The sequence below is a fragment of the Macaca nemestrina genome, chromosome 7 (genome assembly GCF_043159975.1).
Source record: "Macaca nemestrina isolate mMacNem1 chromosome 7, mMacNem.hap1, whole genome shotgun sequence".
Lineage (NCBI taxonomy): Eukaryota > Metazoa > Chordata > Mammalia > Primates > Cercopithecidae > Macaca > Macaca nemestrina.
This window is the reverse complement of record NC_092131.1, coordinates 37,689,710-37,705,085: the sequence shown is the minus strand read 5'-3', so window position 1 is coordinate 37,705,085 and position 15,376 is coordinate 37,689,710. Positions and strand designations below refer to the sequence as shown.

Here is a 15,376-nt window from a genome sequence, read left to right as displayed (position 1 = left end):
TATTGATTTGCATATGTTGAACCAGGCTTGGATCCCAGGGATGAAGCCGACTTGATTGTGGTGGATAAGCTTTTTGATGTGCTGCTGGATTCAATTTGCCAGTATTTTATTGAGGATTTTTGCATTGATGTTCATCAGGGATATTGGCCTGAAATTTTCTTTTTTGTTGTGTCTCTGCCAGGTTTTGGTATCAGGATGATGCTGGCTGCACAAAATGAGTTAGGGAGGAATCCCTCTTTTTCTATTGTTTGGAATAGTTTCAGAAGGAATAGTGCCTACTCCTCCTTGTACCTCTGGTAGAATTAGGCTGTGAATTCATCTGGTCCTGGACTGTTTTTGGTTGGTAGGCTATTAATTACTGCCTCAATTAGAGAACTTGTTGTTGGTCTATTCAAGGATTCAACTTCTTCCTCGTTTAGACTGGGGAGGTTGTGTATGGCCAGGAATTTATCCATTTCTTCTAGATTTTCTAGTTTATTTGCATAAAGATGTTTCTAGAGTTCTCTGATAGTAGTTTGTATTTCTGTGGGAACAAACCATTTCAAAAAAGAATCAATAAACTGGAGCAGCTATCTTTTGTCTCCAGATGGATGTGTACACTTACAACATGTGGAGCTTTCTCTGATTTGACCAGATTGCATTCTTGGTTCACTCCTCCCTCCTTGTGTGGCTCCAGTAGCTGTCCTCTGCTTCTCTTTGCTAACACATCGTTGGACCCTCTCCATCTCTATTCCTAGAAGTCATCAAACCATAAAAGGGTGACTACAAAGTAACGGGGCACACAAGTGGAACACTTACCATTTCATAAGGAATGCTTCTATGAAGATATAACATTTAACCTCTATTGAGAGAAAATAGGAGTTTTCCAGGGCAAGAGAGTAGGGGCAGTGTGGTAAACAGCATTTTGGGAATGGGGATTTCATGTACAGATATGCAGAGAATGACACAGCCAAATATATTGTAAACATAAAATAGGTAGAAGACACAAAGTTGGCAAGTGTAATGAAAAATGATATCCAAAAAGTTGTTTGACTGAATTTACAGAGTGCCATTCAGAAGTTAACTGATCAATACAAAGGGTATCTGATTCACTCTGTGTTTTCAAGAGACAGGCTTTCCAAAAACACAGAGAATAGACTGGGGGGAAGATACACTGGAGGATGAAAAACCAGCAAAGTGTGCCACGTTCAAACAGCAGCATTTTAAATAAACACATTTTAAATATTCAAAGTTTATTTTTGAGCAAGAGTTCCAGTAGTTAAAAGAGAGGATCAGAATGACATCCTCAAGGTAGCAAAATATTATTTTTACTTTTCATAATTAATTCATGTATTTAATACTCCATTGAAATTCATTGCTTCATTTAAGTATTTACTGTGTAGTAAGCACTGTGCACTGTTCAAGCTGTTGAGGACACAATGGTGAGCAAAACAGATAAAAACTACCCCATCCTCATGGAGATTATATTTTGGTATGCAAAGCAAATGCTCCAAAAGGATATCGAAACTGCCAAATTAAGACAAAGAGCTAGGAAGCACACAGGGAGCAAGTCAAGAGCTTTTATCAGACAAACAACAATTTTTTATACTTAAAAAAATTCACTTATTTGTTTCTTTTGGTAACCAAATAAACCCAAAGACTTGAGTGGGACAAATATTATTATCACCCCTATCCCCTTTTAGATTTTGAAGCAAAATGTCAGAAAAGGTAAGTAATTTTCCCACATTGATAATGTCAGTAGAGAGGTCAACCTCACCCCTGGACACTCTGATGCAGACACATCTCATGCCTTTCCCATAAGTCATCTCTAAGCACGAGAAACACAAAAAGAACTAAAGGGAGGGAAGGATGTAGCTTTATTTGCTGCTTAAAACAATGAACAATAGAAACAAGTTAAGAATAACCTGCAATTAATGACAATGCTTGTGGTTCTGACGTAAGGGAAGATCTTTGCAGCTTTCTGGAAATGGTAAAAAATGTGCTCAGTTTCAGGGATGTACTACCATTTCTACTGCCAAGAGACTAAAATGTAATAATGCATGGAATATTAAATTAGAGACATTTTGTTAACCTGATGAATGAGCCTTAGTTTCTTTGGGACTTAGTTTCTTTTGTCGTAGATACATAAGAAGCCCAACAGTAAACAGGAAAATCAAAACAGACAAAGAAGGAATCACAATCAGTGGCAAAAATCCTCTTTTCTTTGCAGATGCTGGGCCACTGTCAACACTACCCCCATAGCCTCTGTGCAGGCAGTAGGGAGGGGACCACCCATAGCCACAGTGGCAGTGATGTTGGTTATTGCAGATCCCCTTCATATTGCAGGTCTCAGGAAGGCAGACGTGTGACAAGACAGACAGACTGACACACTTCTTGTGGATGCAGATCTTTCCTGGGCCACACACAGTACCATCTTCATGTCACCAATGTCAGGTATGTTCATCCTTAAATGATAGTCAATACCCCAGCAGGTGATGCCATTGATACAAGTGTGCTGCAAAGTAAAATGATCTTGGAGAAGAGGAATGTCTCTCACATTCTCACATTGAACTCTCCCACAAAAGACATCAGAGATATGACATTTTAGGTATGTTGCGCCATTTATACCACAGTGACCAAAACGGTTTCCCTGAGAGTTGATTTCTTTATAGCAATTCTGAGATGCACTTTTTGCATCTTTACCAAAAACCTCCCTGCAATGCTGGTCGTGGTTATTACATCTCTTTTGATAGCAGTAGGCACTATCACTACAGGGGATACGGTCCTGCACATATCTATCTGCTGGACACTGATAGGATATTCCATTGCACCTTTCTGGAAGGTCACATTCATTGACCTCTTGTCTACAGAGTTCCCCTGATGGCATGAACTTGCAGTCTTTGCAACAAAGCCCGAAAGCACAGGCAGCCCCAGGCAGAGTGCAGTTCAACAGACAACAGGCATCTTGTTCACACTGCTGTACAGATCCACAGTCACACTGCTCTTCTCTTTCAACCACACCATTCCCACAGCGCTTTAGCATAAAAATTTCCCTCAATCTTGAAGGATTATGCAGACATGATCCCTGGTTTAAGGTGGTCTTCATAAAATCACCATAACTGCAATTGGTGAATTTCTCTGCTGGCACTCTAAAAGTACACATGATACAACCTCTTTCCCCACAAAAACAGAATTCTTCATCATGCTGCATACCCAAAGAATGACGTAACTCATGGGCCACAGTGTTGGCAAAAAGAGACCAGGTATCTCCTTGAAAATTATCAACTACACAATCAATACGTGGACGACATATCCCTGCAATGTAGACTAGACCAAGTATACTTATAAGTGAATTTTTTATGAACATATGTGCAGCATCATGCTGTAATTGGGAAAGACTGATTAGTTTCCATTGAGAGAAATCGTTCAGGACCTGTTCTATGCTTGTCATTGGGAAAATATTTCCTTGATTCCAAATTTCAATTCCAATCAACATTATATAAGTACATAACTGCTGATACATGGAATCCACCATGCTGACAACAAGAAATACATCCTCTTGTACCTTTGAGATGTTGCTTTGAGAGTAAATGAAGAAATCATGGTTCACCACAACAACTAGCTCCAGAAACCATGCATGGGTCCACCAGTCACCAGCAGATTTTGGTTCCAGAGCTGAGTTTTCAGCCTCTTCAAATCCCAACTGTTGGCGTGCTACTTCCTTCTCTGTTAAGCCACATCTCATAGCTGGGAATTGTGTCTCATTACTGTTTATCTTATAAACCAGGTGTTCAAATGTGGCAGAGTGCCTGATGGGTTCAATTTCATGAGTGAGGCCATTTATTTGTAATACCCCTCGAAAGCCCCCAAAACAGGCACTGAACACAGCCAGAGACTCAGGGACCCCCTCCACGTAACCATGATAGTAACAGTCATCTGGGATGAAGGGCTGATCCTCCAGGAGGGCATGCTCATCTGTGTAGGTGAACACTGGGAGGTGTCTAGAAACCAAGAGCTTCTTGACCTTCATGTGAACAACGTGTCTCTTTCCCCCAAGCTGCAGACTATAGGAGAGCCATCCAGGAGCCTTTGCACTTCTGCCCCTGCTGATCACCTTCAAGGGGATCACCACTTCTGGGGAAGTGAAATGCTGGGAGGGCCTAGCCTGACAGTAGCCAGAAATGGACAAAAACACCCCAAGCCAGAGCAGCAGAAGAGCGACCCTGATGTACACTAGTGTCCCATCCACTGCCATTATGAAGTTGTCGTCATGGAGCCATCTGTCCAGAGCAGAAGAGGACAAGGTGTGAGGCACTTCTGGTCTGGTTCCTCCCTCTAAGCTGCTCAGGATGCAGGGCTGACCCTATGGATCTGTGTCCTGGCAGAGTTAGATCAGAACTGCAGTGCTGGAAGTAAAAATAAAAAGATGGGTTGGAAAGGTGATAAGTAAGGAAATCAGGAGAGAAAAAGAATGGAGTGGTGAAAAACTGGTTGATGTATCAAGAAAATGCTTTGGATTTGCTTTTAGTAAATGAGGTAGGGAGTTTGGGGATATAGAGAAGACAACATTGGCCACGTGGTTATAATAGCGGAAGTTGGAAGATGGGTACTTAAATAATTATCTCAATCTTTACAGGCAGTATGAAAATGTCCATAATAAAAAGTAAAAGCAAAAGTAAAGAAACTTAAGAATAGGGTGACTCTATATCTCAATTTGTCCAAGATAATATTAGTTTATGCCTGTTGCCCTTGCCATAACTATTGATAGTGTCTCCTTTGAGTTTCAAAACTGGAGACATCAAAAACAATTGTAATTCTGTGTCAAGTTGCATCAGTTTTATGATACACTTTAGTTTCTTTATCTCAAAGTTATTTACTATTCCTCATTGTGTTCATCTTTACTCATAATTTTATTAGACTGCAAGATTCTTGACTGCATGGTTTATGATTTTCATTTATTTTAGTATCCTCTATAATGTGTTGTATAGTTGTGTGTACAATGAAAAATGAAAAAAGAGAGGAAGGGTGGTGAAGTGTTTTGCCTTATAAATTAATGCTACTAAAATGTATTCATATTGTATTATAATTTTAGGAAAAGAAAAAAATTCATGAAACACTGACATCCTTTAAGGGTATGGAGAACATAATGTTTTTCTCCCCAGTTACTGACAGGAGAGTCCCAAAGACAAAAGCAAAAGCTTTCAGAAGAGAAAATGAGAATCTGTGCAGTTTAAAGGTCTTGGGAAAAGGAACTCTTGTCTTATTAGGGCAAAACCGTTGGAGAGTCTGGCATTTTAGGATTGCCAGGGAAGAGTCCCAATGTTTGCTCAAATATATTTACCAATAGTTTTTGAAAGTGGAGAATTTCTGCACCTGTCATACAATCTGGCTGGCAACACTCATCCATTTCTTTTTCTATTAAACAAGTCTTTATGTGTTTGAAGCACACAAAGTGCAGGACATGTGCTAGATATTAGAGAAAGAAAACAAAAATACAGAGCATTAAATAAATCATCAATTTAGTGCAGGAGCAAGAATAAGCTTTAGGAGGCCTTTAATATTGTATTCGATATTTTATATATTTTGTGCCTTTTTTTTGCTGACGAGAGTGTCCATATATTTCATCATAGTCTCAAAACTGTCAAAAGTGAGGCTAATAAGCACTGAGCATGTGTAGAAACAAACAAATAAACAGGTAATTGTAATATGATCAAGACCAGATTAATCTGAAGATAACATAGTCTATGATTCAGGAATCTTCGTTGTACTGATCTCCATAAAGACCCTGAAAGGGGCTCAGTAATGGACTTTATGAAACTCCTCAAATTACAAGAGATCAAAATTAGTCACTATGCAAGAAAAATCAGAAATATTAAAACTGAAAAACCCTGAAATACTATAACTCATACAAAAAAAGATTTAATAAAGGCTTTCTAAAATTTGACGATAGTAAATTTTATTATTTATTTCATTACCAATAACAAGCTGTGAAGCTGAATTTTCTTTTCTAAACTATTAATAATACAAACTAAATTTCTATTAAACATACTAGGGAAAGGCAAATGCCTTTCAGTTCTTGCCATAGAAATTTTAACAAAATAATTCTCTTAAGGGAGGCAATTAAATAAGAAGCAATTTGAAAACTGTAGGGAAAAGGTATCACGGAAGTGAGTCAGGAAGTTGATTAGTATAAATATGAGGGGATTAAATTTTGTGATGTTTATGGCGTTTTCAACCTTTTAATATTTATAATTTGTTGTGGCTTCTTTCTTATGCTAAATAGATCCTCATTTTCATACTTATTTTCTGCAATTGTGACTTGGTATTGTTTTTCGCAAAGTGGGCCCTCATCTTGTAGGTGCATTAGGCCCAAAAACTTAATTTCATCTCTGACTGTGATCAATGTATTGATGAAGGTAGGTGCCATTTCTTATAAGAACAAAAAGGAAAAGCATTTAAATCAAGCTAATCTAAGAAGACTTACATAGAAGATATACAAATGAACATGCCTGACCCAACACCAATCATCTCCTGGATTTTGAATCCATTTCTAATCAATGCTTTCTTTGCCCTGATTCAAGTTTCCTTATATTCTCTTCTTATAACTTCCCTTGTGCTTTCCAGAGTCTTCCTTTAAAGACAAAAGGAGGGAGAGAGAGAGGGAGAGAGACAGGCAGAGAGAGAGAGAAAGAGCGAGAGAGAGAATGAACCAACTCCATCCTGAACCTCTTCACAGAAAGCTCCCTACATCTACTTACCTTTTTAAACCTGAGTTTTAATAGAATTTACTGCTTGCCTAAAGGCTTCCTCTTGAGAAACCCCATCCTCAGAAGTCACATGTACCACAAGGTCCAGAGTTCCTGTTCTCCACAGCCCACAACATCAACACCAAATCATTTATCCTGCAATATCTGACTACACTATTTTTTAGATTTCTCTTATCACTCTTGGACAAAATTCAAAGGCTTTGGCCCCTGACTAATAAAATTACTCTCCACCAAAAATCCTACCCTCATCTTAAAGTACTATCAGCAAGTATATAGACAACCCATCTGAAAACAAGACAGGGTTTTTTAAAGTTGTTTTTTTTTTTTAACCTCTTCAATTCGTCTTCAGTGTAATTCAGCCTACTCACTCAGTGTAACTCAGCCTACCTACTCAGTCATAATGTATACCTTGTCAACACACAAAAAATTTCATATACCCTAAGCAATTTACCAACAATTTTAGTTCTCCCAGGTCTTCCTTACTCCTGCTATACCTATTTCTCAAACCCAAAGAGAACTCACTTTTTTCTTTCATTGTCTCCCATCTCACTCAATGTTCTTGTCTTCCAATCCACTCGAGCTCTGCTACCAGTTTCATCCCTTCAAGCACTGTATGCCAAAATCTTTAACTCTCTAAAATCCTAATTATAATACAAAATGTAGGGGGTGGGATGGGCGATGGGCAGGAACTGCATTAATCCTTCACATACTTTTTCCACTCCTACATCAAAGCTACCAATGCTACTCTGAAAAAAAAAAAAATCACAAACCAATGTGTTTGTGAAAGCTTTAGAAAGAGAACATAGAAATCAGAACTGAAATGGCTTCTCCTGGACCCCCAGCCTAAGGAATAGACATATAAAATTCAACAGATATGTCAAAACCTCCTATGCCATATTGCTCTTTTCTTTATTCTCCTGGGCATTGCATTCCTTGTTTATGTATCGTGTTCTGAGTTTCCTCAATGTTCTGAGTTTCATCATTTATGTATAGTGCCAGCAGCTGAAAATCCATTCTCATTGTCTCTCAATCACAGTAGAGTTAGTTAACCAAGTACCTTTCCTTTCTAATATAAAGTATTTAAGGCTTTTTTCTTTTCTTGTCCTAGATTGGCTATGTGGATGCTGGAAGATGGGGAAAACTTGTTTCAGTCTGAACATTATCCTTGCCATCAACTTGCCTAAAGAGGTTGGATTCATCCGGGCGGTTTTCACTGTTGCAAGTTAGGCACCTTATTCCATGAGGTGCAAGTAGCATGGAAGAGAAAAGCCAAGTTCATAGACAAAACTTCCAAGAACAAATGTCTCTGAATTGGGATGAAAATCTAACTGTCGGATTTGCTCTCGGTATTTCTCTTGATATGTTTTCTACTTATTATGGAGTGACAGTTGTTGTGGATGGGAGGATTGAAAATGGGAAGAACTAACCAAAGATATAATGTTGTGGAAAGGACTGATAAGCTACACAAACCCGTGTCATATTATTCTTTTCTTGGAGCTCAGCATGAGAGCAGGCAATAACAGGAGAATAACTTCAAAAATATCTGTAAGCCAGATTCATTGTCTTCATTCCTAGGACTTACAGAGACCAAAGCTCCTGAAGTACCATCATTCTACCAGGGATACTGTGAGGTGGTCCCACTCTAAATCTATGTCCTCTAACATCAGTGGACTGTCGAGTGAGCCAACAGTCCACTTATTCATGTGTGATAAACTCTTCCTTTCCCCACAGCTATTTCAAATTCATCAAGACCCCTCTCTACCCATCTTCCCTCTTATTCCAATGCCCTAATGCACTGTTTTCCTATCTGTCTGTCACTAATATCTATCCCATTAGAGTCATGGAAGTAATTCAGCTGGTTATAGCCTGCAGTTGTTTTCCTTAAGGGAATAGAACAGAAATATCAGAAGGCATCCCTAGAAGATCCTTAGCAACTCTTGAACACACAGTGCCAAATATTTGGGTGTAAGTGTGTGTAAGGCCACAATGTCACAATATAAAATGGATTTCTTTCTCAGAAATATGGTGTGTGTGTGTGTGTGTGTGTGTGTGTGTGTGTATACCTCCTATGCCATATTGCCCTTTTTGAGCATATGTGTATGTGTGTGTGTGTGTGTGTGTATATATATATATATGCCAAATTCAAAGCAAAATGGTTTCTGGGCCTTTCATCATCTGAATCCACCTATATCTACCTCTTCTCTACCTCACTCCCTCTCCAGTCTCAGTGGAAATGTGATCCTCCCCCATATTCAGGTAGTAACCCCTCATGGTTCCAGGTCATCTCTCCCACATACATAAGGACTGTTTCTATCAATTTTCCCCACACTCAACTGTATCTTCATCTTCTACTACTTTACCTATTCCTTACTGGCAATTGGGGTAACCAGCTCATTCTGATTTTCCCAGGACTGTCCTGGTTTTAAAACTAAAAGTCCTGTACCCAGCAATCCTCTCAGTCCCAACCAAACTGAAACCAAACTTGATGAATGACTTACCATCAGAAGAAAGAGTAGTTTCCATGGCCCTTTCTGTCTAGATGGTTTGTACCACCCTTTATTAATGAACAAAGGTTTGCAGCTGTGACCACAGAACAAAGGGAAATGTAAGCCCTCCCCCTTTTGTCTCTCAGGTGACTAAATTTTAGATTTAGCTGCTTAGCAACAAGGATCTTTAACTTCTTAGAGAAATAATAATAGGCTCTCAAGAATATCTTGCTCTGATCCAACCATTTCTATACTCATTTCCAAATTCAATATGATTGGAATTGGGTGGTCTCCTCACATCCAGTCTATGTCCCCTGACAGCACAGGTTTGTAATTTTGCTGGTGCCATTGTATTGGTCTAGACTGTCTAATCACTTTTCCCATTGAACTGAATTACAGTAACTTTCTAGGGCAAGATCAAATTTCACTTCCATTATCAAATCTTTCCTAAATAATCCAGAAAACATTAACATCCTATAACTCTCTTTATAACTATAACATGCAACACATTTTTGTGTGACAAAATTTATATCCTTGCTATTTTCGTTTTACATGTGAGTTTTAGATGCTGGGGAGGATGTAGAAAAATAGGAACACTTTTACACTGTTGGTGGGAGTGTAAATTAGTTCAACCATTGTGGAAGATACTGTGGTGACTCCTCAAGGATCTAGAAGCAGAAATACCATTTGACCCAGCAATCCAACTACTGGGTATATACCCAAAGGATTATAAATCATGCTACTATAAAGACACATGCACACATATGTTTATTGCAGGACTGTTCCCAATAGCAAAGACTTGGAACCAACCCAAACACCCATCAATAATAGATGGAATAAAGAAAATGTGACACATATACACCATGGAATACTATGCAGCCATAAAAAAAGGATGAGTTCATGTCCTTTGCAGGGACTTGGAGGAAGCTGGAAACCATCATTCTTAGCAAACTAACACACAATAACAGAAAAACAAACACCACATGTTCTCACTCGAAGTGGGAGTTGAACAATGAGAACACATGGACACAGGAAGGGCAACGTCACACACCAGGACCTGTCAGGGGTTTGGGGGCTAGGGGAGGGAGGGATAGCATAAGGAGAAATACGTAACGTAGATGATGGGTTGATGGGTGCAGCAAACCACCATGGCACATATATACTTATGTAACAAACCTGCACGTTCTGCACATGTATCTCAGAACTTAAAGTATAATAATAATAAAATAAAATTTAAAAAAATAAATAAAAATAAAAAATAAAAAAACAATTATAGTACAATGATTGTAAAGACAAAGAAACAAAACTTGAGTTACTTCAATTCTGTTATTCTTTGTGATAAGATAATATTTTTATTTGTGTTTAGAATTTTAGATTATAGACATATTTCAAAACTGGTAGAGTTGATATCGAAAAAATAAAGACATGGAAATTTTTTATTTTTATTGTGAAATTAGATTCTTATGAATCTCTGCTTATCTTTTGTGTAAAGCTTTTCTTAACTATTTTATTATCTTCAATTTTCATGTTAGCAAAACTTTTGAAGTTAAAATAAATAAAAAATTAATGGATAAATCTGGGTGTACTATCCTTCGAGCGTAAGTATGTGAAGATCAATTTTGTTGAAGTCATGGACAAATCTGTGGAAGTTAAAACTCAAGAAAACAGAAACTGTAATGTCGTGATTTACTTATATGATAGGCCAATATGAAGTAAGTTTTCCTATGTCTTTTAAAAATATATATTAATATATTTAACTAGTATTAATTTATTACCTTTTCACTACCCTATTCTTTTGATACTACTCTATTCATTTTACTTTTTATTTTTAAAAACTTTTTCCAGTGGTATGATTGTATATGAAAAGGTCAATGAAAAAAAATTCACTCTCTTCCTTTTTTGAAATGGCATCTTTTTTTTCATTTATTTATTTTTACTGACATGACCATACAAGGGTCAGTAAAAGAAAATGTTCACTATTTAAATTTTCCTGGCCGTTAATTATTTGTTTCATTTCATGATTATTCCCAAAAATAACTATGCCATGTAGAGGAAGAAAAGTTAAAACATAATCCACCCTATCTGTCAAACACACTAGATAGAACACTGAGGCTTGATCCAAAAATACGTGGAGCTTATTTCCAAGGCAGTTCAGTTAACTTTTTCCCCTCAGCCATCAGGGTTCCCACCTCACCCTCCTCTCTTCTTGCTGCTCAGTCTTTCCATTCCCCTCCTCCTCACTGCCTCACATAGCTCCTAAGTGCCATTTTAATATGATGGATCCCCTGGTAGTAAAAGTGACTCTGAGGTGAATTCATCAGAAAGGGTTGCACTGGAAACTCAATGAAGGACTCTGCATCACAAACCAGGGGACCTGGAAAGGACAGAAGAGGATGCTTTGTCAGGTGGTCACCTTTCAGAGCAGAGTGCTGGGCTCAATTTCCTGTTGGAGAACTCTGAATGGGTCTGACCTAGATGTTTCCACAAACTCTTCAAAAGGGCAGCCCTGTGAGGCAGAAAGAGAAGAGAGCCAGGAGGATTATGAGGTGGGAGAAGAAAAGAGAGCTTGAACAAAACGCGCCATAAGAAAAGGAAGTGTCTTTTCAGAAATACAATGAGACAAATTCCTCTTTTGAGAATGCTTTCTCATCCTGGGGGTTAAGACAGGGTGATGGGATGCTATATATCCAAACTGGAGCAAAATGACTCAGAAAAAGTAAGTGTTTCTTCATCAAGGATACTCATGGAAATTCAAAAAAAGAAATAAAAACAGGCAATAAATATGTCAGTAAATTATTCAAAATCACTACCATTTTAGAAATATAAAGAATCAAATTGACAAAGATTGAAAATAAACTACCAAGTGTTCGCATCATAGATAAGCAACTCTCTAAAACAGTGTTTTAATTAAATATATAATAGTATACCCTTTGACCAGAAATTTATCCAGTAATTTAAAAATTCTGTGTTATCAAACATTTCAGGACATAGAAAATAGATTCAAGTAAAAAGAAAATTACTAAACATTACATTATCCCTTATGCTTACCAAAGTGACTGGAAAGATGTATTTTGAAATAGAAAGAAAATCTCTATTCTCTTCTTTCACTCTCCCTTCTCGCTCTCCCACCCCGTTCCCCCATGCATTTCAATCCCAAGGAGGAGCGTCTATGTTTTGTCAACTTCTGGAATACTGTCTGGGCTACTGTTGGCAGCCATTGCGTATTAGAAAGGCAGATCACTTGGACTCGGGAAGGGGAACATCACACACCTGGGCCTATCATGGGGGGGGGGAGGGATTGCATTGGGAGTTATACCTGATGTAAATGACGAGTTGATGGGTGCTGACGAGTTGATGGGTGTAGCACACCAACATAGCACAAGTATACATATGTAACAAACCTGCACGTTATGCACATGTACCCTAGAACTTAAAGTATAATAATAATAATAAAAATTAAAAAAAAACTTTCAAAAACATAAAGTGAAAATAAAAAAAAATAAAAAAAATAAAAAAAGAAAGGCATATGTGACTCCCCCTCTCTTGCTTCCTAACGCCCCCATGTGGTAGGATTGGCAAACTTAATCCAGGCCCGCTTGGACTAAACACTTAGTGGTTCACTTAATCTCTCCTTTGTACTGAAAATTGGTTAGGCCTCCTGTACCCTGTGGTGAGTCAGAGAACGGATGAGCCCAAGAAATGGAATTAGGCCTGGGGAGAGGTGGAAACTGCTACGTTTCTAGGCAACAGGTGCCTTGGCTATCCCTCAGGTATCTAAGGTCCAAGCTGTCTAAACCACAAAGGGAGGGGAGGACAACTCTAAATCCAACCAATTGGCCCGGCACGGTGGCTCAAGCCTGTAATCCCAACACTTTGGGAGATCGAGGAGGGCGGATCACGAGGTCAGGAGATCAAGACCTTCCTGGCCAACATGGTGAAACCCCGTCTTTACTAAAAATGCAAAAATTAGCAGGGCATGGCCATGCACTCCTGTAGTCCCAGCTACTCAGGAGGCTGAGGCAGGAGGATGGCGTGAACCCAGCAGGCGGAGCTTGCAGTGAGCCAAGATCGCACCACTGCACTCCAGCCTGGGCCACAGAGAGAGACTCTGTCAAAATAAATAAATAAATAAATAAATAAAATCCAATCAACTGCTTCAGGGTAGAAGGAAATAAAAGTTCAAGCAGTGGAGGCTTTTAGGGTGAGGAGACATTTTCTATTGAATCCTTTTGTAACTAGACTTTGTTCAAAGGGCAATGAAAAATGATAGTAAAAAAAACTTTTTGTTTATCCTGGACTTTTTGTTTTTCTTATTTTGATCCAAGCACCATGGCTTCCTCCACTCAGGTTTTTGCCTTGTGTAAAGCTAAACCCTTTCCTGGCTTATCAGTTGTCACATGGCATAAGCCCATCTGGTAAGAGTACTGCATTCCTCTGTCCATAGTATCTTATCAGGAGAAAAACATATGCACACAAAGAGAAGATGTTTCCTTGGAACTATGTACCATGTGAGAAACACCGACACAAACTACAACGCTAAAGTCTGGAAAATCTGTTCAAGTAAAAAGCACCTATAAAGAAGCCACTGAGGGCCGGGCGCAGTGTCTCGAGCCTGTAATTCCAGCACTTTGGGAGGCCCAGGTGGGTGGATCACCTGAGGTTAGCAGTTTATGACCAGCCTGGCAAACATGGAGAAATCCTGTCTCTACTAACAATACGAAAACTAGCCGAGTGTCGTGGCGTGTGCCTGTAATCCCAGCTACTCGGGAGGCTGAGACAGGAGAATCACTTGAACCTGGGAGGCGGAGGTTGCAGTGAGTCAGGATTGTGCCACTGCACTCCACCCTGGGTGACAGAGCAAGACTGTCGCAAAAGAAAAACGAAAAAGAAGCCACTTAAGATGAGAGGTTGAGAACCCTTGTGGAATAGGAAGTAGGAATATGAATAGATCAACATATAGTACATAATAAGAGATGTCATAATATTAATACTAATATTGCTAATAGTAAAATAAACAATCTTAAAGTAAATTGGGCTTTGGATACTAAAATTTGATCACTGTCAGAAGACTGGTTACAGGTCAAACTAGTGGTGCTTTTCTGACTTTTCCCCTTTTCTTGAGTGGAGAAGGCTTTTCTAGGTCACAAGTCGGGTAGCTAATAACAGAGTAGGATGACTGGTGCAGGATCTGCTCAAGTGGAATGCTTAGTTTTGAACGTAAAAAGCAGAAACATCAATGATGTCAACAAATGCAAATTCCAGGAAGTATCAAAATATGAAAACTCAGAAAGTTACATGTGTGTTCAACTCAAAGTGGTCAATTTTTGGTTTATAATGAAAAACAAAGACAAAGGTCAGACTCTGAGTACAATCTAGATTCAAGTGGGGGCAAAAACAAGGAAATGGACAAAATAATAGAGGGTCAAGGTAATTGCTTAGAACAGGAAGTGCTAGAGATTCTTCTTAGAGGATCAAAGTCAGTAATTCCTGGATAGATCAGTGTAGTTTAAAGTTCTGTGAAACAAACACCAGTTCTCTAATGGCCTTTCTAGTGTACTTGTTTAAAAATAACAGAATAAATGATAAGAAAAAACAAAATTTGGAAAACTGCACTTCCATATTTGGCACTATGGCAGACATCGTGTCCAGTTCCTAGCTCATGCAGCAAAATAATTCAAAATTCTACATAAATTTTTTTCACCCTCCCAATATTTTGATTCAATTTTAATATAAAATATTGGGAGGGTGAAAAAAATTATGTGCTATGATAAAGTAAGGGAAATTCTTACTTTTTTCAAAAGGATTTTAATGTTCCGTTTTTCAAAGGAAATTCTCACTTTTATTCCAAAAGTGGAATAAAAGCAGGAACCCAGAAAGGAAAGCGACCCTGAAGTTGGTACCTTCTCTGAGGTATCTGTCCATCCCTGGTGAAATTGAGCTGATATTTTGATGACTGCATGAAATGATGGGAACAGTAGGCAATGTCTCGGCTTTGCCAAAGAGGAGATGTTGTTAGGAGAGCCATAGGATAAAAACAGGGTAAACGAAAAGAAAATATAACCTACAGATGAGGATAACAAGGATAACTGCCTTTTACCTTTGATGGTGGTAGAAGAGGAGACAAATTCCCTGTGTTTCCCTACA

The 15,376-nt window shown here is 38.5% G+C and overlaps 1 protein-coding gene across 1 annotated transcript; it reads right to left on the bottom strand.

The window, feature by feature from the left end:
* Positions 1-2,051: 2,051 nt before the first annotated feature.
* Positions 2,052-4,514, bottom strand: LOC139364261 (disintegrin and metalloproteinase domain-containing protein 21-like). The gene is given in 2 exon segments (XM_071099961.1): positions 2,052-2,419; positions 2,422-4,514. Coding segments are annotated over 2 exon segments (2,166 nt in total). The 5' UTR covers positions 4,235-4,514; the 3' UTR covers positions 2,052-2,066.
* Between the last annotated feature and the right edge of the window lie 10,862 nt (positions 4,515-15,376).